Source organism: Anomaloglossus baeobatrachus, chromosome 4 (assembly GCF_048569485.1).
Source record: "Anomaloglossus baeobatrachus isolate aAnoBae1 chromosome 4, aAnoBae1.hap1, whole genome shotgun sequence".
NCBI classification, from domain to species: domain Eukaryota; kingdom Metazoa; phylum Chordata; class Amphibia; order Anura; family Aromobatidae; genus Anomaloglossus; species Anomaloglossus baeobatrachus.
In genome coordinates this window covers 307494227-307515973 of record NC_134356.1, presented here as the reverse complement: position 1 = coordinate 307515973, position 21747 = coordinate 307494227, and the positions used below count along the sequence as shown (strand labels likewise).

The following is a 21747-nucleotide window of genomic DNA, read 5'->3' as shown; positions in this document are numbered from 1 at the left end:
TTGGACTCTGCGCCGCACAGACACATTGGGCTCTGCGCCGCACAGACACATTGGGCTCTGCGCCGCACAGACACATTGGGCTCTGCGCCGCACAGACACATTGGGCTCTGCGCCGCACAGACACATTGGGCTCTGCGCCGCACAGACACATTGGGCTCTGCGCCGCACAGACACATTGGGCTCTGCGCCGCACAGACACATTGGGCTCTGCGCCGCACAGACACATTGGGCTCTGCGCCGCACAGACACATTGGGCTCTGCGCCGCACAGACACATTGGGCTCTGCGCCGCACAGACACATTGGGCTCTGCGCCGCACAGACACATTGGGCTCTGCGCCGCACAGACACATTGGGCTCTGCGCCGCACAGACACATTGGGCTCTGCGCCCCACACTCACACATCTGTCAGCCCCTCTCCCCAGGCTCAGAGCAGTCATGTGACCGCTCCTGCCGCGATTTTGCTGCTTCCGGTCATTTCATGTCAACATGGGCAGGACCATGTTGACATGCAAATCTGTGAACAGCTTGTTGCCACCCTGCTGGGCGGGTACTGTGCGTGAGCCCCCGCGCCCTTCCCTGCACTCTCCCACACATTCCCCCGCACCCCGTACTCTCCCTGCAACCTCCCCCAGCACTGCTGTGGGACCCATGAGCTGAGGGGAGGGGCCTGCCTGCGTCTGCCGTGGTGTCACCGCCAGCACCAGGCACCATTTGAGTTTGTCGGACAACTCCTTTAATGAAGTGCTTCAACATAGCCAAAAATACAGTACAAAAAAGTCAAATTAAAATTTATTTAAATTTTTGTATTCTATGTAACTTTTTTGTAAATTTTTTTTAGGCTATGTTGAAAAACCACATTAAAAATGTCAGATGTTTCTATGGATATAGCTAGTGCTGGACCTGTCTTCTACCCCAATATTAAAAGTGCACTTTGATTTTTTTTGTTTGTCAAATTTTTTAAAAAGATGCAAAAATGCACCAAATTGACAACACTGCCTGAAATAAATCTCCAGGCAGTAACTGGAGTGAGGTGCAGAAAAAAATATGACATTTGGAAAAGTCACATTTCATGAATCTGTCTTAAAACATCTGGATATGCAAAAAAAAAAAAAGTTTAAAAATAAAAGACTACTTAAAGTGAACCTGTCGGGTGCAATATGCACCCAGGACCACGAGCAGTTCTGGGTGTATATTGCTAATCCCTGCCTAACCGTCCCTGTATATAGTAGCATAGACAAAGAGATCTTTAGAAAAAGTATTTCTAAGATCTTTTATATTATGCTAATGAGTGTGGGGACTAATCACAAGGGCGTTATATCCCCCAACTGGTCTGCCCTCTTAGTATGGCAGCACACCCACAGGGGCATACTAGCATGCTATTCAATGCAGCAGCATCAGTGGTGACGTGTGATCACTGTGAGCGCGCTTCTGAATGCCCGGCACTTCCGGTCATGCACAATAGACCTCTCTGTAGCCAGGATGCATATACCCGCCTTCATACTGCGCATGCCCGACATTCAGAAGTGCGATCATAGCAAACAAAGGTGACGCTGCATTGAATAGCATGTTAGTATATTGCTGTGGGTGTACTAACATGCTGAGAAGACTGTAAGGGGTGCTTCACACACAGCGAGCTCGCTGCCGAGATCGCTGCTGAGTCACGCTTTTTGTGACGCAGCAGTGACCTCATTAGCGATCTCGCTGTGTGTGATACTGAGCAGCGATCTGGCCCCTGCTGTGAGATCGCTGCTCGTTACACACAGCCCTGGTTCGTTTTCTTCAAAGGCGCTCTCCCACTGTGACACACAGATCGCCGTGTGTGACAGCGAGAGAGCGACAAATGAAGCGAGCAGAGAGCAGGAGCCGGCGTCTGGCAGCTCCGATAAGCTGTATCCAAGATAAACATCGGGTAACCAAGGTGGTTACCTGATATTTACCTTAGTTACCAGCCTCCGCAGCTCTCACGCTGCCTGTGCTGCCGGCTCCGGCTCTCTGCACATGTAGCTGCTGTACACATCGGGTTAATTAACCCGATGTGTACAGCAGCTAGGAGAGCAAGGAGCCAGCGCTAAGCAGTGTGTGCGGCTCCCTGCTCTCTGCACATGTAGCTGCATTACACATCGGGTTAATTAACCCGATGTGTACTGTAGCTAGGAGAGCAAGGAGCCAGCGCTCAGTGTGCGCGGCTCCCTGCTCCCTGCACACACAGCTAAGCGGTGTGCACTGGTAACTAATGTAAACATCGGGTAACCATACCCGATGTTTACCTTAGTTACCAGTCTCCGCAGCTTCCAGACGGCGGCTCCGTGCAAGCGCAGCGTCGCTTGCACGTCGCTGCTAGCTGGGGGCTGTTCACTGGTCGCTGGTGAGATCTGCCTGTTTGACAGCTCACCAGCGACCATGTAGCGATGCAGCAGCGATCCTGACCAGGTCAGATCGCTGGTCGGATCGCTGCTGCATCGCTAAGTGTGAAGGTACCTTTAGTCAAGGGATATAACGCCCAGGGGGCTAGTCCCCTCTCTCATTAGCATAAGATAAAAGATCTTTAGAAATACTATCTCTAAAGATCTCTATCTGTGCTAGTGTATACAGGGACAATTAGGCAGGGATTAGTAATATACACCCAGAACTGCTCTTGGTTCTCATTGCATATTGCACCTGACAGGTTCCCTTTAAAGGCCCAGTCACACACAACGACTTGCCAGCGATCCCGAAAACGATGCGACCTGATAGGGATCGCAGGTAAGTCGCTGGGAGGTCACTGGTGAGATGTCACAGTCAGACCTTACCAGCGATGCAGGAACAATACAGGTCACAGTAGCGACCTGTATAACGATCTCAGCAGTCACTGTGACCCTGTCACACAGAGTCAAACACAGCGATGTGTCCTGCCCAGCAGGACATCGCCTTTGAAGAAAATAGCCTGGACCATTCTGCAACGACTAGAGATCTCACAGCAGGGGCCTGATCGCTGGTAGGTGTCACACATGACAAGATCGCTAACGGGATCGCTACTGCGTCACCAAAACCGTGACTCAACTGCGATCTCGCTAGCGATCTCGTTATGTGTGACGGTACCTTAAGGGTACCGTCACACTTTAGCGACGCAGCAGCGATCCCACCAGCGATCTGACCTGGTCAGGATCGCTGCTGCATCGCTACATGGTCGCTGGTGAGCTGTCAAACAGGCAGATCTCACCAGCGACCAGTGACCAGCCAGCAGCGACGTGCAAGCGACGCTGCGCTTGCATGGAGCCGGCGTCTGGAAGCTGTGGACACTGGTAACTAAGGTAAACATCGGGTATGGTTACCCGATGTTTACCTTAGTTACCAGCGCACACCGCTTAACTTAGCGTGTGCAGGGAGCAGGAGCCGGCACTGGCAGCGTGAGAGCTGCGGAAGCTGGTAACGAAGGTAAATATCGGGTAACCACCTTACCGCAGGCTGTCAGACGCCGGCTCCTGCTCCCTGCTCGCTTCATTTCGTCGCTCTCTCGCTGTCACACACAGCGATGTGTGTTTATCAGCGGGAGAGCAACAATAAAAAAACGAACCAGGGCTGTGTGTAACGAGCAGCGATCTCACAGCAGGGGCCAGATCGCTGCTCAGTGTCACACACAGCGAGATCGCTAATGAGGTCACTGCTGCGTCACAAAAACCGTGACTCAGCAGCGATCTCGCTATGTGTGAAGTACCCCTTAGAAGTGGAGCAAAACTTCAAAGAATTAGCAAATTACTCTTGATGAATGAATGATAATGAGAAATCATGGCCTTTGTGTCTAGTCACAATATACTGTAATTTATCTGGTATGGCTCATTATTTTATCTTCCATGATTGGAGAGAAAAAAAAAGGTCAGTCAGGTTTGTGACTTTCAGGATCCTCTTGTCATAGACTGTATTATACAAAAAATATGGATAAATCTGGATCCTGCGGTTCAGGACAGAGAAGTGAGTGGATCAGTGTTTCCGCAGGATACATGGAAACTGATAGAAATTTTAAACCTTCAATGAATCCACATTTATAGACCTGTTAATAGCGAAAAAAAGCTGACTTTTGAAAATGATAGACAAACCTGTGAGCAGGCGCTTACTCTTAGGCCGGTTCCCTCTGGATTAGCAGCGTTTTGGCGCAGTGTCTTTCCTCTGTGTCCAAAACGCTTCGTTGCACAGTGTATGGATTTATAGAAATCAAACTCCCACTGAGCTTTTTTCCACAGCGTAAACTGACCTGCGGCGCAGCTTTCCAAGCTACAGCATGTCAAGTTATGCTTTTTGGATACGCGAGTGTTCTCCGCAGCGCCCCGAAACCTAATCAGGGGCACGGACACTGCAATCTCCTGCGGAGAGCACTAGCATCTCTGCAGCAGGGATGGCACTGTCTGGATCATTTATGTCCCCTATACTATGTAGTATTTCTTTTTATTGCTTGTAGAACTTTACTCAACAAATTTTGTGATACTTTTTTATCTTTTCGCATAGACACCATTTTGTGCGTCCGGGCGGCGTTGATTGAAGTATGGAGTCTACCTGTCTATACCTTGATGTACTGCAACATTATGTCAACAGAGTTTATTTTTAATCCGATATCGGCATGTATTGGGGGCTGAAGCCCATGAGAGGGCTGCCCAGATGCCTCCTATTGTTCCCAATGATACTGGTGCAGATTTCTCCACTATAGTTTCCTCCTGCAGCTGATTTGTGCACCGCTCTGGGGCAGTGTAGATGCAATCCTGCTGCAGAACCTCATACGTCGGCCACAAATTCTGTTGCAAATGCATTTTTTAGATTTCCTAAAGTATTAGGGGCTTTAGGTTAGGCCATTCATATTGAAGCCATGGAAAACCTTCAGTATGAAGCCAGTCAGCAACAGCCAAATGTGGTCAGATCTATCTTTAGAGATGAGCGGACTCGCAAAAAAATGGGATTTGCGGGTCCCTGCTCATTTTCTTAAAAAATCTGGATCCGGTCCAGAATCTGATGCCCATATAAGTCCATGGGAACCAGAATCCGGGGAATAAAAATGTTGGTGGAAGGGATCGGGGGATAGGAGCATGCGGTGTACTCACTCATGCTTTGTGTCATGGCGGCAAGCTGAAGGTAGATGCGAGAATAAATGTATGGGCTTCTTCCAGGTATGACGTAATTTGTCACGTGATAGTGGGGGACGTGTTCAAAATGCAGGCTGCAGTGTGTCCTGATCTGCTCATCCTGAGCGTCCTGCTTCATGAAGCAGGGAGCCCAGGATAAGCTGCGCTGGCGATGTTTCCCCCTGTGCTCAGCGTGAGCCTCCCGGTGCATGAATCGTGCACTGGTAGGCCAAGGATGAGCCGCGCCGGCGATATATCCACCTCTGCTCAGCCTGGGCCCTACTGGTGCATGAATCGCGCGCAGGATTAGCCGTGCCGGCAATGACCCGCAGACTGCGTCTGTGAACAGAAGCAGTCAGACGCTGTCACAAAGGCTGGGGGAGCGTCTGACTGCACCAATCACAGACGTCAGGCCTGCTGATGGGCGGGGAAAACTGTGCATATGTATAGGCAGCAGCGTACAGCCTGGCCAGAGCCTGGGTAAGTATGAAGCTCTTGCCTCATTCTTATTTTCTTTATTTTTCCTTTTATTTATTTATTTTTTTATTTTCTTGGGCAACTTTGAAACCACGTTTATCCGGACTTTTACAGTCCGGGTCCGCTCAGCCCTAATCTTGAGCTCTGTCCATAACTGTGATGTGGTGGTCACAGTCAACTGCTAAAAAGAACTACAGACTAAAGGCCCCGTCACACTAAGCAACATCGCTAGCAACATCGCTGCTAACGAACAACTTTTGTGACGTTGCTAGCGATGTTGCTGTGTGTGACATCCAGCAACAACCTGGCCCCTGCTGTGAGGTCGTTGGTTGTTGCTGAATGTCCTGGGCCATTTTTTAGTTGTTGCTGTCCTGCTGTGAAGCACAGATCGCTGTGTGTGACAGCGAGACAGCAACAACTAAATGTGCAGGCAGCAGGAGCCGGCTTCTGCGGAGGCTGGTAACCAATGTAAACATCGGGTAACCAAGAAGCCCTGTCCTTGGTTACCCGATATTTACCTTTGTTACCAGCCTCCGCCGCTCTCACTGTCAGTGCCGGCTCCTGCTCTGTGCACATGTAGCTGCAGGACACATCGGGTTAATTAACCCGATGTGTGCTGTAGCTAGGAGAGCAGGGAGCCAGCGCTAAGCAGTGTGCGCTGCTCCCTGCTCTGTGCACATTTAGCTGCAGTATACATCAGGTAATTAACCCGATGTGTGCTGTAAGTAGGAGAGCAAGGAGCCAGCGCTAAGCGGTGTGCGCTGCTCCCTGCTATGTGCAGATGTAGCTGCAGCACACATCAGGTAATTAACCCGATGTGTGCTGTAACTAGGAGAGCAGGGAGCCAGCGCTCAGTGTGCGCTGATCCCTGTTCTCTGCACGTGTAGCTCCGTGCACTGGTAACCAAGGTAAATATCGGGTTGGTTACCCGATATTTACCTTAGTTACCAAGCGCAGCATCTTCCATGCGCCGCTGGGGGCTGGTCACTGGTTGCTGATGAGCTCACCAGCAACTCGTGTAGCGACGCTCCAGCGATCCCTGCCAGGTCAGGTTGCTGGTGGGATCGCTGGAGTGTCGCAGTGTGACATCTCACCAGCAACCTCCTAGCAACTTACCAGCGATCCCCATCGTTGTTGGGATCGCTGGTAAGTTGCTTAGTGTGACTGGACCTTAAGAAGTACGTTACACAATATAGTTTCAGAGCCACTCTACACCAGATCCAAAGGCTCCCAAAAGACCGCCATTGTCTTTTAAAAGGCCTTTTGATTTTTTTTGTTACAGTGGCTAATATTTTGACTAAAAGAGTATATGCAGCAATAGTATTAACTTTATATCCCTACCTCTGCGTTTTCATGTCCAAAGTGGGAATACTGCTTCTAGGTCCCAGCCACCAGAGGTGGGGTTACAAAAATAAATGAGGGCAGCTGCACTACCCTGTATTCATAATTCCCATAAAAATGAATGGGAGTTGCGCAAACAACTTTTCTCGCTGTGCTGCTTAGTTTCCCATTCATTTCTATTGGAGTTACACAGTGTAGTGCAGCGCCTCTGGTGGCCAGGACCTATAAGCAACTTTGATAAGATATATTACAGAGAAATCTGCTTCTTTCTCCACCTGGACTGATAAATCATTTCCAAAATTCTCAATTCCTGGCTAAAATCTATCTGCAGCGAAGTCTTATTTTTGCGTTACTGAGATGATAGTTATGTATGGATTTCAACTTGAATGATTCTTTGCTCCCTGGGAAGATAAACTGCTGTCCGAAATGTCCGATCACTATTGAGTAGACATGCACACAGATGAGAAACACATGCTTGCTTCTCAAGGAGTTAGAAGTAATGTGAATGATTATAAAGAAGGGCCCGCAACTGGAGTAACATTTCTGACTGAAGGTACCCCACAACTTTTCATGATTTCTCTTTGGTCGGGCTTTGCTATACCCTGCCCCACCCCAGCTCTGCCCACTTTAGCAGAGCTGTCGAAACTGGTAACATTTTTGTGCTACTTAGTGTTGTGGAATTGGATGAAGTCTACAACCGAATTCTAGCGAAAACACCTTAAAGGGGACCAATCACCAGAATATCTTTATATAACCTAAAGCCAGTGCTATACTGGCACTATCGGGCTGCTTATCTACATACCATTAATGGTCAGCTCGGATGTTTAGGCTTTCAAATCCAACAAAGTAAAGTTTAAAAAATCGGCAGCTGCTAGCCTGCTTGAGTGACAGTTGCAATGGAGCAGATAATCTCTGGGTGGGTATTCAGATGGATTCCCGCCCCCTGCCTGTTGTTCCTCTCTCTCTCTATTCTAATGCTAATTTAATTTCTTCACTAAGAAGGCGTCGGAGTTGGCGCCTGCACATAGCGATGATCTCTGGCGCCATCTCTGTGAAGATCATGTTACCCCCTGCTATTCTATTCTTGAGGCCGAGAGTGCGGCGCATGCGCTCTCACTTCTGCTCTCGTTGTGTCCGCGGGAGCGTGCACGGTCACAACAGAAGTGGGGGACAACTGATCGGAGGACACGATTAGCTGCAGAAGAGGACACTGTGCTAGCACAGCAGCACTGACGTCACGGGGTTAGGTAAGTCCATTGTAAACTTACCTCACCTGACCCCGTGCCATGCGATCTGGTGCCGATGTCGCTGGTACGCTGCTGTTAGCTTGTGACTCCGGTCTGTCGTGTCCTCTGCTCAGCTGCTCCCGCGATCACAACGAGAGCAGAAAAAGCGAGGGCGCATGCGCCGCCCTCTCAGCCGCAAGAATAGAATAGCAGGGGTTAACACGATCTTCACAAAGATGGCGCCGGAGATTAGCGCTATGCGCAGGCGCCAAGACATTCTCCAACATCAAAGACACACCTAATACTGATTGTGGGAACGTAGCCTTAAGCTACATTCACACACTGCATCTTTTCTTGACCAAAGATGCAGCATTTTTGGCCCCATAAAACACACCCGTGGCAAAAACGCATGCGTTTGACGCGTATTTACTGCATTTTATCCAATGTGTTTTTTAAGTCAAATCTATTGACTGGAAGGGCTCAAACGCTGGAAAAAAGGCAAAAAGAATTTACAGGCTCCATCTTCAAAAACGCAGCCAGGATGCAGACAAAAAAAGATGCCCAGTGTGGACAGCAAAATAGAAATCTCATGGACTTTGCTGGGAGAAGGAAATGCATGCATTTAGGTGCATCTTTGTGACCTTAAAAACACACCAAAAACCAGTAAATGATGCCTGTGTGAACATAGCCTTATGAAGAAAACTCAGTTTAGTATAGGACTGTGCTTAACGTAAGCTTATCAGAGATGCAGCTCGCTGAAGAAAGGCTAAAGGGAACCGGTTATGATGAAAATACTATCTGATCTGCAGGCAGGATGTTGTAGAGCCGGAATGACCAGATTGACATACATTTTCATGTGAAATGTTTCTGTAAATTCCCGGTGTCTGTATGTATAGGTGTCCAGTGGGCGGTCCTATTCCGTCAATGGCAGAGATAGCGGTCACTCATTAGTAGGACCGCCCACTGGACTCCTATACATACAAACACTGGGGATTTGAATGAATAAAGTACCAGTTATCCCACATACCTATATATCATTCTGCTCAGCTTCTCCTTCTATATACCATGCTATCCACAGGTCGGACTGTGTGTACTACATGACAGGATCCCTTTTAGACAATAGTTACAACAAGGCAGGAAATGGTATGATTGTGTTATCATTCTTCACCTACCAAGTAATCTGGGGTTTTTGACCATTTTTTTTAGTAATCCAAGGTAATTGCAAATAGGATTGAAGATGAAAGTAATGAAAAGCTACGAGCCAATGTTGTAAACCTCCCGGCAATCTTAATATCAAGCAGTCCTGAAGATTCATACTACTGGTACAAAATGCGTAATCCTTCTTTAACAATATTCAATTTTTCTTTTTTTAGTAACTGAAGAGATGGAGCAAACGATATTACCAACCTACGGCACCATGCAAGACAATGTACCCAGACTCCATTCTGCAGAAATGGTAAATTTACACACGTAGACGTAGCACGGCCAATACTTCCCTGATAATGTCATCACATGTTAGTATTACATAGTTACATAGTTACTTAGGTTGAAAAAAGACCTAGGTCCATCTAGTTCAACCTTCCTCCACCAGTTGTACATTTAGTCACTAAGTCATTTATAACCAACAATGTTGTGTGTACTGAGGAAATCATCCAGCCCTTTTTTAAAAGCTGTTATAGTATCTGCCATTACTACCTCTTGTGGTAGGGCATTCCACAGTCTGACCGCTCTAACTGTAAAGAACCCTTTCCTATTTAGGTGTCGGAATCGCTTTTCTTCCACTCGCAGTGAGTGCCCCCTGGTCCTTAGTATTGTTTTCGGAAGAAATAAGTTATGTGCCAGTCCTTTATATTGACCACACATGTATTTATACATATAAATGAGATCTCCTCTGAGACGTCTTTTTTCTAAGCTAAACATATCTAACTTTTTCAACCTGTCATCATATGGGAGGCCTTCCATTCCTTGTAATAGTCTAGTTGCCCGCCTTTGAACTGACTCTAACTTCTGAATGTCCTTTTTAAAATGTGGAGCCCAAAACTGGATCCCGTATTCCAGATGTGGCCTTACAAGTGATTTATAGATGGGTAACAATACGTTGGGATCACGGGATCTAATCTCTCTTTTTATACACCCTAGAATCTTGTTTGCTTTAGCAGCTGCTGCCTGACATTGAGTGCTGCTGCTCAGCTTATTTGTAATGAGAATACCCAAGTCCTTCTCCTGTTCTGTAGTCCCGAGTTTACTTCCATTTAATGTATACGCAGCTATAGGATTACTCCGTCCTAGGTGCATTACTTTACATTTATCAACATTAAATCTCATTTGCCAAGTATCTGCCCATTCTGACATCTTATCCAGATCTTTTTGTAATATTGTACTATCCAGGTCAGTTTTTAATATCCTACATAGTTTGGTGTCATCGGCAAAGACTGACACTGTACTATCAATCCCATCCACAAGGTCATTAATATAGAGAGTAAAAAGAATTGGTCCTAGCACAGATCCCTGCGGCACCCCACTGCTGACTATAGCCCATTTAGAGAATGTAGCATTTATGACTACTCTTTGTTTCCTATCTTTTAGCCAATTCCTTACCCAGTTGCATATTGTGTCCCCTAGTCCTTGCTTCTGGAGCTTTAGTATAAGGCTATTATGTGGTACAGTATCAAATGCCTTTGCAAAGTCCAAATAAATCACATCAGCTGCATTACCAATATCCAGGTTTGTACTTACCCCCTCATAGAACCCCAACAGGTTGGTTAGACACGACTTATCTTTCATGAATCCATGCTGTTTGTCAGTTATCATATTATTTTCTGCAATATATTTTTGCATGTCATCCCTTAAAATGCCCTCAAAAACTTTGCATACTACTGATGTCAGGCTTACTGGACGGTAGTTGCCTGGATCTACCCTCTTACCTTTCTTAAATATCGGTACCACATCAGCAATCCTCCAATCCTGAGGCACCAACCCTGTTACAAGTGAGTCTAAAAAGATGAGATACAGCGGTCTGTCGATTACGGAGCTCAATTCCCTCAATATTCGTGGATGAATGCCATCTGGCCCTGGGGATTTGTCAATGTTTAATTTACTCAGACGTAGGCGTACTTCATCTTGTGTTAAATTAATTATATCGGGTGGTGGACTTTGATTTTTCACTTGTTGAATCATCCCTGGTACAGTCAGTTCCTTGGTGAATACAGATGAGAAATGCCTATTTAATATCTCAGTCTTTTGTTTGTCCTCTATAACTAACTTGTTATTATATTTTAAGGGTCCGATACTATCCTTTGTTTTCCTTTTGGCATTAATGTATTTATAAAAGATTTTGGGATTTATTTTAATGTCATTGGCGATTTTTGTTTCAGTAGCTAGTTTTGCTTGTTTGATTTCTTTTTTGCATTGCCTATTGATATCTTTATACTCCTGCAATGCTATTTCTGTATTCTCAGCCTTTAAGATGTTAAACGCCCTTTGTTTTTGTTTTATTATACTTTGTACAGTCTTATTTATCCATAGTGGTTTCTTTTTATTCCTGGACATTTTATTACCAGAGGGTATAAGTTTTTTACAGGACTCTAGCAGTATATCCTTAAACTTACCCCATTTATGTTCGGTATCCCCAGTTACCATGACTCTGTCCCAATCTACACATTTAAGCTCTTCCCTTAATTTGTTGAAATCAGCTTTCCTAAAATTCCAGGTTTTAGCATTCCCCCTTTGAAATGTTCTATTGAATATTACGTTGAAGCTTACCATATTATGATCGCTGGTGCCCAAGTGCTCCCGGACCTGTAGATTTGAAATTGTATCCGGTCTATTTGACAGGACCAGATCTAGCAAATTATCTCCCCTGGTCGGTTCATCTACCATCTGAGAGAGGAAATGGTCCTGAATGGTAGATAAGAACTTACAGCTTTTAGCAGAACCAGAAGATTCTATGTCCCACTGTATGTCTGGATAGTTGAAATCCCCCATAATAAGAACCCGATTATTATTATTAGCTGCCTTTTCAATTTGTTCCAGCATTTCACCCTCTATTTGTTCAGGTATGTTAGGAGGCTTATAGCAAACTCCAATTAGCATTTTTCCATTATTCCCCTCCCCATGTACATTTACCCATACTGACTCTACATTGTTGCTGTTCCCCTCAATGTCATCATACAACACAGGTTTTAGGTTAGATTTGATAAATATACACACCCCACCACCTTTTTGGCCTTTCCTGTCCTTCCTAAATGTACTATAACCCTGTATGTTTGTCACCCAGTCATGGCTTTCATCCAGCCAGGTTTCCGTAATGCCCACCACATCATAATCCATGGTTGACATAAGAGTCTCCAATTCATTCATTTTGTTTGCAAGACTTCTTGCATTTGCCAGTAGACATTTAATCCTATTAACACCTTTATTACTCCTAGCCTCCCTACGTTCCTTGTATGTCCCATCCCCCCCTAATCCTTCATTGACCCCTACCATCTCCCTGTCTCTATCTGCTCTATCTATCCCCTTATTTGCTCCACTACCCTCCCTCCCCCCCGATCCTAGTTTAAAAGCTCCTCCATCCGTCTGACCATTTTCTCCCCCAGCACAGCTGCACCTTCCCCATTGAGGTGCAGCCCGTCCCTACCGTAGAGCCTGTAGCCGACTGAGAAGTCGGCCCAGTTCTCCATGAACCCGAACCCTTCCTTCCTGCACCAATTTCTAAGCCACATATTTATCTCCCTAAGCTCCCGCTGTCTTTCTAGTGACGCTCGTGGCACCGGTAGTATTTCTGAAAACACCACCTTGGAGGTCCTGGACTTCAGCTTCTCTCCTAGTTCCCTGTAATCATTTTTAAGGACCTTCCACCTGCCTCTAACTTTGTCATTAGTACCAATGTGCACCATGACCGCTGGGTTTTCCCCAGCCCCACCCAGCAATCTGTCTATCCGATCCACAATATGCCGAACCCGAGCACCCGGCAGACAACACACTGTTCGGCATTCACGGTCTCGGCGACAGATGACCCTGTCTGTCCGCCTAATTATAGAGTCCCCTACCACCAACATCTGTCTGGGCTTTGCTGCACTCCTATTTCCCTCCTTCCTACAGCAGTTGTTTTCCTGGTTGCTAGGAGCAACGTCCTGCTGTAGTGACCCTAGTCCAGGCCCTTCATTCCTAATATCAGCCAAACAGGCATATTTACTAGGTTGTGCCAGGTCAGGACTAGGCTCCCTGACACTTTTCCCCCTACCTCTTCTTCTAACTGTTACCCAGCTACCTACCTGTGGGTCCTGATCTTCCCCACCTCCACCCTCCTCCATATCACTGGCCCCAGCCAGAGAAAGCTCAGTGAGCTCTAAACTAGTATTGTGTAAGAATGGGGGATATTAGGATACCATTCACCTAGAAATCCACAGTGAACTGCATGAGTAATCATAGGTCTATACTGTGTAACCCCGAGCCTGTCGTCTCCTTTTCAGTCCTCAGGAGCGCACCGCTCCTCTGCAGCCCGGCTTCCTGCTTGTGCTCCTGATGATTGACAGTTGGGCGAGTGGCATGGCTGAGCTGTCTGTATGAATTCTGCACTTTTCGATGTTGCATATTCAGGCAGCTTTGCCTCTAGCATCAGAGGAGCACACAAACACTGAGATTGGCCAGGTCCAGAGCAGCAGTTACAAGCTGTATAGTAAGCAGCTTGTAAACGCAAGCTATTTGCATTGAAAACCGTCCACCTCTGAGGTGGCCAGTAACCTTAGCAATGAGCTGTAAACTAGGTCATTAAAAATCCTTCCGTTCTTGATCAAAGAGAGGAATTTTAATAAAAAGTAAATTGCAAGGTGATTCTTTTTACAACACTTTGCAAATTTGTTAATTTAATAAAATGAAGTATTCCTTTCTAATATTGCCTACAATTTCACCTATCTGGCTTTTCATTCTAGCTTTACATTTTTGCAGAAGTATTAGCAGACCCATAGATTTATATTAGATGATGGGCTGGTTTTACAATACTGCAGGATACCAACATATTATGGATAGTCCTGTGCTCGCTATAACTCAAAGGACTGACATAGGTGTAAACTGTATGGGCTCACCAGTACTCTGTTCTCCTGATGTCAGAGGGTCTCTGAGGTTGCAATTGCTCCTATGGATGCTCTAAAGCAGGGGTCTCAAACTCGGCTGATTATATGGGACGCACATAAAAAAAAATTATTTGAGGGTCTGCATTCTTTGTTGGACCCAGTGACCTTTTTAGTGATCGCATATTTTTTCTATGTACCTTTTGGATCACGTTTTTTGAACATTTTTTGCTAGTTTAATATAACAAATGTGCACTTTTCTATTTCAGTTTATATATAAAAAGGAAAAAAGTTATTCTTTAGTTTGATTTTTTATTTCTTTACATTTTATCCCCTTCTTGTAAGTAATATCGTTTTACAATTACCACCATATATTAATTTTGGACAACATTTTGTAGTAATATTTCCATCCTGGTTCTCATCTTTTAGTAATGTCCCCCATCCTGTAGTAATGTGCCCATATTGCCCCCTTGTAGTAGTGTGCCCATGTTTGCCCCTTGTAATAATGTGCCAATATTGTGCCCTGTGTTAATGTGCCCATATTGTCCCCTGCGGTAATGTGCCCATATTGTCCCCTGTGTTAATGTGCCCATATTGTACTCTGTGATAATGTGCCCATATTTTCCCCTGTGGTAATGTGCCCATATTGTCCCATGTGGTAATGTGCCCATATTGTAAGATTTTTCTCACCTTTCCTCCTTTCCCTCGGTGTCTTGCAGCCCGCAGACAGCTAGAGCCCATGACGATTGCTGTGCAGTACACAGGGCTGCTGCTATCTGCGTTTTCCTACTGGGGAATGATTTGCGGCACTGGTGCTCTCTTCACATCTTTACTAATGGCAGCCGTGTCGGCATATCAAAATAGACCCATATTAGCTGCTGGCCTTTGGCCGGCGGCAGCTGCCATTAGTAAAGCTGTGTAGAGATGTGCGTCTCTGCGTGGTGCTGCAAATCATATATTCACCTAAAGGAAATCGCTGACGGTGGTGGCCCTGTGTACTTGGCCGCAATATTCACGAAGTCTAGGTGTCTGTGGGCCACAAGAAGCAGCCTCAGGAGCCGCATGCGGGCCGCGTGTTTGAGACCTCTGCTCTAAAGGATTTTTCATTCCTACTGATATTGATCATCTATCCTTTTGATAGCCCATCAATAACAGATTGGTTAAGGGGTCGACATCTGACGTCCCAATAATCAGTTGTTATGAGCACTAGCAACAGCTGGATGTAAATAGTGTCCGAATTGGAATAGGAGCTGGTTTACAGTACCCGGGAGTAGCAGCTTAAAGGGAATCTGTCAGTAGGACTAACCCTTCTACATGGCATGTAGGTCATAGGAAGCTGAATATAATGATACTTTGATATCTGCTATCTAATGTCTTATTCCAGAGAAATCCTTGTTTTTCTTATATGTAAATGAGCTATTCCAGGCTATGGGCCGGACACTGATTTGCATGAGAATTTGTCTCCAGAGGTTATTTTAACCCCTTCAGCCCCGGGGCACTTTCCGTTTTTGCGTTTTTGTTTTTTGCTCCCCTTCTTCCGAGAGCCGTAACTTTTTTATTATTCCGTCAATCTTGCCATATGAGGGCTTGTTTTTTTGCAGGACAAGTTGTACTTTTAAATGAATCCATAAGTTTTACCATATGGTGTACTGGAAAACAGCAATAAAATTCCAAATGCGGAAAAATTGCAAAAAAAGTGTGATGGCACAATAGGTTTTGGGATGTTTTATTCACGGTGTTCACTATATGGTAAAACTGATGTGTGGGTATGATGCCTGAGGTCGGTGCGAGTTTGTAGACACCAAACATGTATAGGTTTACTTGTATCTAACGGGTTAAAAAAATTTCACAAGTTTGTCAAATAAAAGTGGCGCATGTTTTGCGCCATTTTCCGAAACACGTCTTATTTTTTGGGATCTATGGCTCAGTGACGGCTTATTTTTTGCGTCTCGAGCTGACGTTTCTAATGGTACAATTTTTGCGCAGATGCTACGTTTTGATCGCCTGTTATTGCATTTTGCATAAAACTTGCGGCGACCAAAAAACGTAATTTTGGCGTTTGGAATTTTTTTGCCACTACGCCGTTTACCAATCAGATTAATTGATTTTATATTTTGATAGATCGGGCATTTCTGAACGCGGCGATACCAAATATGTGTATATTTATTTAATTTTTAACCCTTTAATTTTCAAGGGGGGTGATTTGAACTTTTGGGTTTTTTTTTATTTTTTAAAACTTTGTTTTTTTAATTTTTTTTTTTTATTTTACTAGTCCCCCTAGGGGGCTATAGCGATCAGCAATCCGATTGCTCTTATCTATCTGCTGATCACAGCTATACAGCTGTAAACAGCAGATTCAGTCACTTTCTGTTTCTGCTCGCGGCCGAGGGAAAACGAAAGTGAAACTTCATAGCTGCAGGCGTCATCACATGACCCTGTGCTACGATGGTGGCAACCACCGATAGTCACGTGATCACGCACGTGAATTCCGGTGAGGGCGGCGGTAGGTAAAAAACATGGCCGCACGCTTATAGATCTTGCTGCCAGACTTTGGCAGCAAGATTTAAGGGGTTAATGGCCGCGGGTGGAAGCGATTCCAACCGCGGCTAGCAGGCACACATGTCAGCTGTTGAAAACGGGCCGGGGTTTAACGGGACACGCTCCATGACGGATATATCCGTCCATGGTGGTGAAGGGGTTAAATAAAAGGGGCGTTACCAGTGTGATGGCCGCTCTCTGTTCCCCTGATCTCACTGCAGAGCTGTGTGTGATTATAACTGACACTTCTGCAGGTTCCTCTCAGCTTCAGCCTCCATCTCACAGGCAGCCAGGGTTACAATATTGTTGCAATGCAGCAGAGCTGCAGTGCTAATGTATTTGTAAGAAGAGAAAGGTCTATTGTTCTGTGCTAGTGACATGTCTTACACTGGTAATGCCCCCTTTTATTAAGAACAAGCTCCGGGGACAGATTCTTCTGCAGATCAGTGTCCGGCCCATCGATCTTAACAGCTCATTTGCATAAAAGAAAAACGTGGATTACTCGGGAATAAGACATCGAATTGCAGATATCAAACTATCATTTTCTTTACCCTTCCTATGACCTACGTGCCCATATAGAAAGCTTAGGAGGGTTGATCCTACTGACAGCTCCCACTAGTGTTTCACTCCATACACTGATTACATGCATCCTCTGCCGTAGGTGGTATCAGCGATCAGTTGGGCTGCTGTGTCAAACCCTCAATAGTCTGATATTGGTGACATATAAAAGAGAGGTCATCAACATCATAGTATTTGAAAATCCCAATAAGATATTATTACCTCTTATAACTTGCATTTCAAACATCAGGTTTCAATCTGCTATTAAAATATATCATATATGATATATTAGAAATTGTACAGTCTCTGTTCTGGATTCAGAATTTTCCTATGGAAATAAAAAAAGAAATTTTGAAAACTGACGGCAGGTTTAAATCGACGCCAACATTTTTTTGCCATTGTTATTTCCAATAAACTATAAAGGAATGTAAGGCTACATGCGCACGCTGCGTCTGTTTGTGTTCCCAAACTGCAGCCAAAACTGCAGCCAAAACTGCACCTTGTCAGAGAGAGCCTGGAAATGTCACAAAAAACGCATGTAATTTTAGGTGCGTTTTTGGTGCGTTTTTGGTGCGTTTTTCACACCCTGCATTTTTGCTGCGTTTTTGTGACAAATGTTGACAAAAACGCAGGAAGAATGAACATGCTGTATTTTATTTGTCACAAACCTTTGACAAATCAAACGCTGACAAATAAACTGCAACGTGCGCATGACAAATCTGACTTCTCATAGACTTTGCTGGGAAGTCAAATGTCAGAAAGTTCTGACAACAAAACTGCAGCCAAAAAAGCAGGAAAAAAAGCAGCGTGCGCATGTAGCCTTACAGTCAGGGCCGTATTTACCATTGGGCACCGGAGGTCCGGTGCCTGGGGCGGCGGGTTGCGGGGGGCGGCACCAAGGGTGAGAGTAAAAAAAAAAAATATATATATATATATAAAATTATTTTTAAATTCCCCCCCCCCCCCAGATTTATTACTGAAACCTGAGTCTTTGCGGGAGGGGAGGGGGGGGGGGGGGAGGGAAGTTGGTCCCGTGATTAATTTGTATTAGCGTCTTAAACGCTAATACAAATCCTCCATACCTGCTCCCTGTGTGCCGGCACTTCCGGAATCAGGAGCTGCAATCAGCTCCCTGGCCTGGCGCGCGCACTGATGACGTCACGGGCAGCTCGATGAGTCACCGCTGCCGGCGTTTCTGCAGACTGAGTGCCGCTGAGGAGAAGTCACCGGAGCTGGGAGGTAGGCGCTGTAGAGTCGAAGATAGCGGCGGCAGCCGGCGGGGTTTAATCTGTATGGGACAGGGGCAGCCATAGGGGGCGCTCACTATGGGAAAAGGAGGTGCATGGGGTGTAATCTCTGTGGGGCAGGGGGCAGCAGCCATAGGGGGCGCTCACTATGGGAAAAGGAGATGCATGGGGTGTAATCTCTGTGGGGCAGGGGGCAGCAGCCATAGGGGGCGCTCACTATGGGAAAAAGAGGTGCATGGGGTGTAATCTGCATGGGACAGGGGCAGCCATAGGGGGGCGCTCACTATGGGAAAAGGAGGTGCATGGGGTGTAATCTCTGTGGGGCATCAGGCAGCAGCCATAGGGGGTGCTCACTATGGGAAAAGGAGGTGCAAGGGGTGTAAACTCTGTGGGGCAGCAGCCATAGGGGGTGCGCTGTATAGGAAAGGGGTGCATAGAGGGGGATCTCTATGGGGCAGGGGACAGCAGCCATAGGGAGCGCTCTGTATAGGAAAGGGGGTGCATGGAGGGGGGATCTCTATGGGGCAGAGGCAGCAGCCATAGGGGGTACGCTGTATAGGAAAGGGGGTGCATGGAAGGGGATCTCTATGGGGCAGGGGACAGCAGCCATAGGGGGTGCGCTGTATAGGAAAGGGGGTGCATGGAGGGGGATTTCTATGGGGTAGAGGCAGCAGCCATAGGGGGTACGCTGTATAGGAAAGGGGGGTTGCATGGAAGGGGATCTCTATGGGGCAGAGGCAGCAGCCATAGGGGGTACGCTGTATAGGAAAGGGGGTGCATGGAGGGGGAGCTCTATGGGGCAGGGGGCAGTAGAATAGGGAGCCCTCTGTATGGGAAAAGGGGGTACATGGAGGGGGATCTCTATGGGGCAGGGGGCAGTAGAATAGGGAGCGCTCTGTATGGGAAAAGGGGGTGCATGGAGGGGGATCTCTATGGGGCAGGGGGCAGTAGCAGAGGGAGCGCTCTGTATGATAAGGGGGTGCATGTAGTTGGCTCTGTGTGGGCTCACAGCATGGGGTGTGATGTGTATGGGGCAGGGGGCAGCCTGCGGGGTGGAATCATTGTGGAAAAGGGGGCAGCGTGTGGTGGGCTCAGTATGGAAAAGGGGGCAGCGTGGGGTGGGCTCAGTATGGAGAAAGGGCAACATGGCTCAGTATGTAGTCTAATGTGTGGGAGACAGTTCGAATAGGGGGCAGCATGTGGTGCAGACAGTTTGGAGATCGTAGTTCCTAAGTGAGGAGGGTGTAGTGGGTGTAACTCATGAGGGGAGACGGTGTGGTATATAAAGGGGCCAGTGTGGAAGCCATGTACCATAATATAGACAGTGTGGGGGTCATTTTTTTGTGCAGGGATTAAAGTGAGGGACAGTTATTTATTTTGGGGGCTTATTTAGGGAACAGCATGGTTGATTATTTTTATAATGACATGTTATTTTTAAGGGCACTGTGTCGTGATGTGCTGCAGAAGAGCAGAGAAGATGGAGGTCTGCATAGACGAACTGTGGATGTGAAGTCATCATGGCGCCAGGACCTGTGAGGTACCGAGGTTTGAGGCTGGATAAATGCAGGTGATGGCTAAACACATTGCTAAATGCAGGTTTTAAGTGATCGCTGATCTATATCCAGCAGATGGTCAGTGGTTTAACAGCTTCTGAGCCTGTGACCGCACTTTCATGTGCACAGTACGATCTTTACCATGATCGTCCTGTGCACATAGAATAGCATTGTTCTTGGCAGCATGTGTTCACAGGACAATGTGCGGCCAAGAAAGATATTTAAAGGCGTCTGTCACCCCCCAAATGCCAATAAAACTGTACAAACATTTTTTAAGGAACACAGCCCATATAAAAATCATGCCAGGTAGAAACAGAGTAACCTAACAATAAAAAAATCTTCTATTTTATTTTTTTTTTTTTTTTTTGCAGTGAGGGGGCATTGTGCACTTTTGGAGTGGCCTATGCCATAAACAAAAGTGAATCTTTTATCAAATGTTAAGTTGAGCTGTATACACCTGGTATGATTTCTGTATGGGCTATATACACCTGGTATGATTTCTGTATGAGATGTATACACCTGGTGTGATTTCTGTATGAGCTGTATACACCTGGTGTGATTTCTGTATGAGCTGTATACACCTGGTGTGATTTCTGTATGGGCTATATACACCTGGTATGATTTCTGTATGAGATGTATACACCTGGTGTGATTTCTGTATGAGCTGTATACACCTGGTGTGATTTCTGTATGAGCTGTATACACCTGGCGTGATTTCTGTATGGCTGTATACACCTGGTGTGATTTCTGTATGGGCTGTATACACCTGGTATGGTTTTTCTATGGGCGACGTTATGAATATTTGTGCAGGGTGATCGGCGTTTTGTGGGTGACAGATTTCCTTTTAAAATGTCACTATAGAAACAAATATTTTGCTCCTGCATCAGGTGATTGACAGCTTGTTGAGGTAGACCAATAATCCGCAGCAGTGCAAACGCACCTTAAAGAGCGACTTAATGTTTTAGAAATTATTTTATATGTTTTAGGCTAATCAATTTTGAGCAGATCTGAGGGGAACCCGGTCCCGAGTCCCCCACAATTGTTCCAAAGACCTATTAGGAAAGTGAGGAGAGGAGACAGAGCAACACGGATTCAGTAGGAAGTCAGAGTCCTGTCTCCTGAGCCGTCCACTTCACCTATGTGGGTCTCAGGACACATTTTTGCACCAGTCTAAGAATTAATGGACCTTTTTGATGACCCTTCTTTTGAGAATCCTAGAGAATGGTGCATGCTGAGATACTCGAAAGAAGCGTTATCATAGGGCAGAGGCTGCAGTCACTGCCACAGCCTCTGCCGCTACCTGAAATGAAGCCTCATCAAGGGACAGGATAGGAAATTATTAATACAAGTATATTAAAAAAAATTATATTTTAGCACTAAATAGATAGGGATTTAGAATGAAAATTACTTTGCCTTCGGACCAAACCTTTAAGTTACTCTTTAAATGTTTACTAGTGCGGCTACTAGCAAGTAATCAGTACTGTGGTACCTAGTTTGATGATAGTTGGTAACAACAATTTCAATCATCTCCTTACCATTGTTAAGGTATACAAATTTATATGATAAGGGCTGACCTGACATTGAATGTGATAACTGTATAATGTTGGTGATGTGTCATGTATTGACTGTTGTTCTCAGGCTGTATTTCTGT

The 21747-nt window shown here is 45.9% G+C and overlaps 1 protein-coding gene across 2 annotated transcripts in view; it reads left to right on the top strand.

The window, feature by feature from the left end:
- The window catches only part of ANO6 (anoctamin 6), a 238152-nt gene that overhangs the window by 37909 nt on the left and 178496 nt on the right, over positions 1 to 21747 (top strand). For both annotated transcript variants that reach the window (XM_075344964.1, XM_075344965.1), the window contains exon 2: positions 9506 to 9588. In XM_075344964.1, the coding sequence (XP_075201079.1) occupies positions 9506 to 9588 (83 nt within the window). The remainder of the gene's footprint in view (positions 1 to 9505; positions 9589 to 21747) is intronic.